We start from the raw sequence: 6393 nt of genomic DNA on the forward strand, positions 1-6393 counted from the left end.
TTCTTCACACTGCTCGCGACAAAGTCAAAGAGATCCGCTGCATCACCCTGCAACGCCTGTTGCGGAATCACAAACTTGGAGTCCGTACGGCTCACCACTCTCCCATCCTTGCACGACACACGCAGCACACGGAAGTTCGTTCCCCCGAGGTCCAGCGCGTAGAAGGCGCCCGTCGCCTTGCTGGGATCCGCCTTGAACACGTACGACGGGAGCATTCGCAGGGTGCTCTCGCGGCCCTCAAGCCCCTCGATCATCTCGTGGATCATGTACATCGTCAGCTGCTTGAGGTGGTCCTTGCTCACCGTGAACTGGCTCGCGAGGGACGCCATCGCCATGCGCTGCTTCACGTGCCGCATCGTGTCGCTGTCGTTGTCCTTCACAGCGATGTGCTGCAGCAGGTTGTTCAGGCGCGTCGCCATGTCTGTTAACTTTCCGGGTTGTAATGGTCTGAAATAAAGTTTGTGCTAAAAGTGGTTAATTGGAATTTTGTTGATCTGGTGTTGTTAGGTAGAGTTTCAATAATAAAGAGCAGCAAAAACAAAAGGACAACGCAGCGTTAATGGGGGTGGTGGTTGTGACTGGGAAAAAGAGAAGTCGTATTCACAACAATAATGGACCTGAATAATGTTTTGTGTCGGGTTGCGTTTCGTGTAATCAATGAGGGAAGGTGGATGTTGTATGGAGGGGAGTCATGGAAGGTGCTGCTGCATGGCGTCCTGAAATGCCTTTTGTGTTTTGTGCACCGTCGCCGCTGACGCGCGTCCCACACCCTGTTTTTTGTTCCGCAGTGGGGACAAGTCAACGTGACTTCGACTGCGCAGCAGCTGCAGTTGAGGCTGACAAGAGAGACATGTGAAAAGTGCCAGGGCCCCGTACAGAGGCTGCAGCTCGGCGTCGTGGGTGGTGTAGCCACTGACAGTGCTGTTCAAAACTGTGGAGTGTGGCGCCATGCGGAGTCGCTCCACGAGTGGCTGTAGGTGGAGCGATGCGCTTGGTGCTGGCCCCTCTGCCGCGGTTGATTCCATTCGCAGCTCGCCACTCAGACGCTCGCGCAGCTGCGGAAACCCTGAAGTGCCGCCAAACGCAACGATGTGGCGGAGGAGTGCAGAGTGCAGGGTGGGGGCGTCCCGCAGCGTCCCTCGGCTGCGTGTCCCATGCACAATCGCGTCGACGACGCCCATCTGTTGAATGCCAACATTCACCGGGTGAAAAAGCAGCTCTGGAATGAGGAAGGCCTCATGACTGAAGACAATGTGCTGCAGCTCATGCCGTTCAACACCTGTCCCCCCATCGCCGCCCAGAATCGCATGCAGCTCCTCCTCACGACATCCCAGCGGCATGAGTGGCGGCACCGTTGGCAAATAATACCGCAATTCCACAGCGTCACCGCCACTGCCCTTCCGAGTACTGCCGCTGATGTTTCTCCCGCGTCGCTTTTGCCGATGTGCAGCCCGCAAAGATGACTGTGGATGCAGCGCCACGTGACAACACTTCTCCATGATGTGGTTTACAAGCCACCCGTCCTCTGTCATGTTCACCTGCGTGAAGGAGATGAGTTCCTTCAGTCGATTCGAGAGTAGTTTGCCGCCAACATCAACCCGCACGGCAGAGTCCCGCATTGGGAGAAAGTCGACGTACGGGACCACGGTTGTAGCGGAGAAACCAAAGTCCACCACCACTCCGCAGCCGCTAGCCATCCCTTCACCACCGTGGGGGGTGTCAGGCCCGGCGCCATGCAGCCAGTCTCGTGAGGCATCGGCCACAAGTGCGAGGAACGTGGCGCTCACGAGTGTCACAGCCCGAAACTTAAAACGCTGTGCCACTAGGTAGTACAGTAGCTCCACCACCAGCTTTGGGGCGGCAAAGGGCACCGTAAGCACGAGTTCCACGGCACTTTCATCCGCGATGGCGAAGCACTGCAGCAGGTACTCCCAAATATGGCTCTGCAGCGCGGCATCCACCACGAAGCCGCGGTCGACAGGGCGGCGCAGCATGAAGCCGTGGAAGTGCGGCAGCTTGAAGAGCTGCTCGCCAACAATGCCGCGCCCGGCGAATGATGCGGCGCCCACACAGTTTGGCACCACTGCCTGTCGCGGTGGATGCGATGCGGTGTTGCTAGGATTTGGGATGTAAAGCGCCTTCAGCGTGTAGCCGCCATTGTCAATGATGAGCACCGGCCGGTCCTCAGTCATCTCCCCACACCTGTTGCCCTGTTTTCTTTTTTGTTTGTTTGCGTGTTTGTGTTGCCCCTCTCTCTTCTTCTTTTTGGCCGGCACGCCCGTGGAGGTGCGTGTGTGTAGCGGGCTGCGTCGACTGCAGCTATATGAGACAAATACAGGAGACGAGGAGGCGCAGCCCAGCAGAGTGAAGACACACCCACCACCACCGCCAACCACATCGCTGCGCACGCACACACCCGTCGTCCCCGCGACAGTACACGACAAAAGGAAGAAGAAGCGGGAGAACGCCACCACCACCACAGTCAGATACACGCGCGCGCGCCGCGTCACAGAGGCAATACAGAGAAGAAGGGATATAAAAATAAAGGAGCAAAAAACAAATGTGTTTTCAAAAAGCACTCATGCCGGTGATGGCGCGCCCCAAAGCGAGTCCATGGATGTCGTACGTGCCTTCGGACGTCAATACAGTCTCGAGGTTGCACACGTGCCGCATGACGTGGTATTCATCCGCAATGCCGTTCTCACCCAAAATGTCTCGCATTGCCCGCGCAACTTCTATGGCCTTACGCGTGTTGTTGCGTTTCAACATGGATATCACCTGGTGAGACAGCTTTCCTTCGTCCTTCAACCGCCCCGCACGCAGGCAACTTTGCGTCCCCAGCGTAATCTCCGTCACTGCATCCGCCAACTTAGCCTGCACAAGCTGCGTGGACGCGAGTGGCTTGCCAAACTGTTTGCGTTCCAGACTGTAGTCCCGCGATATGTTAAAACATGTCTCAGCGGCACCTAGCACCCCCCACGCGACGCCATACCGGGCGCTGCTGAGACAGTCAAAGAGGGCCTTCAGACCGGTGGCGTGCAGTAAGGCGTTCTCCTCCGGCACAATGCAGTTGTCCAGCTCAATCATGCCGATGCAGCTGGTACGCAGGGAGAGTTTGCCCTCAATTTGCTCCGTAAGAAACCCCTCAAAGTTTCGCTCCACGATAAACCCTGCAATATCATTTGTGTCGTTAACTTTTGCCCACACGACGGCAACGTCGGCAAGCGGTGCGGAGGTGATCCACATCTTGCGCCCCCTGAGGCTGTACCCCCCCGCCACCTTCCGCGCCCGTGTCGTCATAGACATCGGGTCCAGCCCCGCGTTCAGCTCCGTGAGCCCGAAACAGCCAATAAGTTCCCCACTCGCCAGCTTCGGCAAAAACCGTTCCTTCTGTGCATCGCTTCCAAAGGCGTAAATCGAGTGCATCACAAGGGAGGACTGCACAGACCAGGCCGAGCGGTAACCGCTGTCGATGGCCTCAATCTCACGCGAGATGAGGCCTGCGGCGACGGAGCTGGCGCCAGCGCAGCCGTAGCCGTCAATGGTAGGCCCCAGCAACCCCAATGCCCCCAGCTCACGGAAAATTTCACGGTCCTCGCGCTCGTTGCGGTAGGCGTCTATCACACGTGGGAAGAGGTTTTTCTTGCAGAACTCCCGCACCACGCGCTGAATCTCCACCTCACTGTTTGACAGCTGCTCATTCATCAGCAGCGGGTCGCCGTCGACGTAGGCGGCGTAGCAGGGCAAGCGTGAGCCGTGGCAGCTGGCGCCAATGACACTGGGCCTCTTGCAGAAGAAGCGGGGGAACATCGAACTAAAGCAGACCGCGCAAACATACCTAACAAATAATAATAAAAACTCAACAGACTGAAGACAAATGTGTGCATGTGCGTCACGCACGGGCTACAGCCAACTAGAGCCACAACCTTATTCGTGCACAGCCGTCACTCCTCCCACACCCTCTCTTTCTCTCACAGACACAGACAGAAGCGCCGCTGTTCTTTGTTTTTGTTTTGTTTTTCATTATCTTCTTTGCTTCACCTTGCAACATATACATCCCACAAAACCCTCGCCTCACTGTGCCGCCTGCGTCATCGCTTTTTCTTCTTGTTGCTTCATCTCCCTCTCTCTCTCCCGCTCCGCTACAGGCAACTGAGGTGAGGTGCACCCCGTTTCTCGTTGGCTTTCGGCGTTCCCCTCAATGTTCAATCTCCTCATGGGTGCCCGCAAAAAGCATGCGCGCAAACTCGTCTATGTTGACGTGGTGTTCCTCGTCCGCGTAGACGTCAGCGATGACCTCGTCCACCTGCTCCAGCGGCAGCCGGGCGCCTAAGTTCAACAGGATATGACGCAGTTCGGCGGTGGTAATGAATCCATCGCTGTCGGTGTCGAGCACTCGGAGAGCCTCTCGCACATCCACCCGTGTGGTCACATGCTTCTGCATGTTCTCGGCGGTCTCGAGAGCCTGCGCCTTCGTGATGACGCCCGCCCCGTCGGGATCTAAGAGCCGCACCACCGCCTGCACCTCCGCCTCCGATGGACAGAAACCCCAGACGCGCAGCAGCGGCCCCAACTCGTCCGTCGTGATGAGGCCGTCGGAGTCCTTGTCGAACATAAGAAACTGCAAGGAGAAGCGCTCGTGCTGCGCCTTGCTAAGCGACATCCTGCCTCGCCCCCTCCCCTACTTACACGCGGAAAGAAAAAAGAAAGATTGATATGGTAGAGCAGAGCAGAAGAAAAAAAAAAAAAAAGTATGCAAATCCTCCGCACCCGCCACGTTGTGCGTCATCGCCCCAACATCAACAATACATCGGAGGGGTGTGCTCCAGATATCACAATTGTTTCTGTTCATTCCGCCCTCCTTCTTGCTTACCCCCCTTCGTGTTGCGCAGCCGGCTGCCCCACCCACTCCCCCATCCTCAAGCCCGCACACATCCCAATCGCTCTCTGCCACTACTACCGCCAGCGATACGGGGCAAGCAAATCAACAGCTTCCGCCACCACCCGCCGCAGCATCGCGTCGTCCTCGCCAATGGTGTCAGCTGCACAGCACAAGAGCTGCGGTATAAACTTCGATGTCATAAACATGCGGATGTCGCCCTCCCCCAAACGAATGGTGTCACTGCGAGTGAGCTCGCCACCCCGCAGACACCAGTTGGGTGCCGCTTCTTCCAGCACGCCAGGCGGCATGAGATCCCCTTGGGGACCCAGGTGTAAAATCCGCACCAGAAGGGCCACACAGAGAGACACAAAAAACGTCGACGATGTTTTCAGCAGCACGCGACGCACCACGAGGACAAGACTGCGTTGCTGCAGTGGGTCCAAAAGAGGAATAAAGCAGGCGATGGCCTCCGTGACCTCTGCAAAGAGCTCAGGTATTCGCACCGCCGAAGGGAGCGCGTCCACCAGAACAGGGTAGACACCCTCCTGCAGAAGAACCTCCCGATTCTCCGGGTAGGACGCACAACGAAGAAAAAAATGTACCGCATTGCGCTTCACCTCGACATTGCTAGAATGTGACTTCGCCACGGCTACCAGAAAACGTACCACAACGCCACACTGCGACAAGAGAACTGCTGTAGGTGCCCGTGGTACAACGTCATTCCCCGCATCATCCTTACCAGGCACATCGCCGCACGGAATGTCGACAAGAGTTGAAAACATCCACGCTCCTTCTCGCTGCATGGCGGTGCTTGATCCGTGCCTCTCGAGCGCCGCAAGTACATGACTGATGATGGCGCTCTCCAATAGTCCCTCAATATCTAACAATGCCGCCTCTGTTGCAACAGCGGCCACCTCGGCCTGCAGCTCACTCAGGCCCGCATGCTGGCGCATGACGGAGGCGAGAATCCCAAACAAGTTATCATCCTCGGTATACGGTAGTGAAGTTTTTTGCTTCTCCTTGTTCATAGTTGCGGCATCCATCAGGTGCGATGCCGCCTGCCGGTGACGTAGGAGATGACGCATAATACGCAGCGCGGCCCCCACAATTCTCGGACGTCGTGTCGCGACGCACAGGAGTGTAAGTTCTGGCACCCCGCACTGTGCCAACTGACTTGGTTCATTGAGAAATGTCGTGCCCTCCTCAACGGCCCAGTAGTACACCTGGTCGAGGCGGTCCACGATGGTCTCAATGAGCTGAAGGGCAGTGGACTCAATGAACGCACTGCCATTCTCCACGAGGGCACGCAGGGAGGCTACGTGAGCCTCCACCTCCGCCAGCACAGGTGGGTCTGGCAGGTGATCCTCCCATGCCGACGTCGCCAACAACACCCCGCTGGCGTCACAGCTGTCGTGCGTCCCAATGACAACTTCCTGCAGCTGCGAGGCCGTCATTACGAGCCACGGGTGAAGAAATAAAGTCGCAGTGGCGTTTCCGTCGGCTTCTCCAGC

At 57.2% G+C, this 6393-nt stretch overlaps 5 protein-coding genes across 5 annotated transcripts in view, besides 3 other annotated features; all 5 read right to left on the reverse strand.

The window, feature by feature from the left end:
* Nucleotides 1-419, reverse strand: part of TraAM80_04587 (hexokinase) — a gene marked incomplete at both ends in the record, with an annotated part of 549 nt that extends 130 nt beyond the window's left edge. The window contains one exon of the mRNA XM_029381510.1: nucleotides 1-419. This exon is cut by the window's left edge and continues 130 nt beyond it. Within this exon, the coding sequence (XP_029238596.1) occupies nucleotides 1-419 (419 nt within the window).
* A 270-nt stretch (nucleotides 420-689) lies between these two features.
* Nucleotides 690-2192, reverse strand: TraAM80_04588 (putative actin-like protein; the record flags this gene model as incomplete). The annotated part of the gene is made up of 1 exon (XM_029381511.1): nucleotides 690-2192. The coding sequence occupies one exon, from the start codon at nucleotides 2190-2192 to the stop codon at nucleotides 690-692; it is 1503 nt and encodes a 500-aa protein (XP_029238597.1).
* A 19-nt stretch (nucleotides 2193-2211) lies between these two features.
* Nucleotides 2212-2246: a microsatellite.
* A 322-nt stretch (nucleotides 2247-2568) lies between these two features.
* Nucleotides 2569-3810, reverse strand: TraAM80_04589 (acyl-CoA dehydrogenase; the record flags this gene model as incomplete). The annotated part of the gene is made up of 1 exon (XM_029381512.1): nucleotides 2569-3810. One exon carries the CDS (start codon nucleotides 3808-3810, stop codon nucleotides 2569-2571), a length of 1242 nt encoding a protein of 413 aa, XP_029238598.1.
* A 186-nt stretch (nucleotides 3811-3996) lies between these two features.
* Nucleotides 3997-4038: a microsatellite.
* Nucleotides 4039-4198: 160 nt separating this feature from the next.
* On the reverse strand, nucleotides 4199-4663 carry TraAM80_04590 (calmodulin; the record flags this gene model as incomplete). The annotated part of the gene is made up of 1 exon (XM_029381513.1): nucleotides 4199-4663. The coding sequence occupies one exon, from the start codon at nucleotides 4661-4663 to the stop codon at nucleotides 4199-4201; it is 465 nt and encodes a 154-aa protein (XP_029238599.1).
* A 31-nt stretch (nucleotides 4664-4694) lies between these two features.
* Nucleotides 4695-4752: a sequence feature (A-rich).
* A 204-nt stretch (nucleotides 4753-4956) lies between these two features.
* The window catches only part of TraAM80_04591 (uncharacterized protein), a gene marked incomplete at both ends in the record, with an annotated part of 1803 nt that continues 366 nt past the window's right edge, over nucleotides 4957-6393 (reverse strand). The window contains one exon of the mRNA XM_029381514.1: nucleotides 4957-6393. This exon is cut by the window's right edge and continues 366 nt beyond it. Within this exon, the coding sequence (XP_029238600.1) occupies nucleotides 4957-6393 (1437 nt within the window).

Source organism: Trypanosoma rangeli, assembly GCF_003719475.1.
Source record: "Trypanosoma rangeli strain AM80 chromosome Unknown Tra_15.4_contig_00136, whole genome shotgun sequence".
Classification (NCBI taxonomy): Eukaryota; Euglenozoa; class Kinetoplastea; order Trypanosomatida; family Trypanosomatidae; genus Trypanosoma; species Trypanosoma rangeli.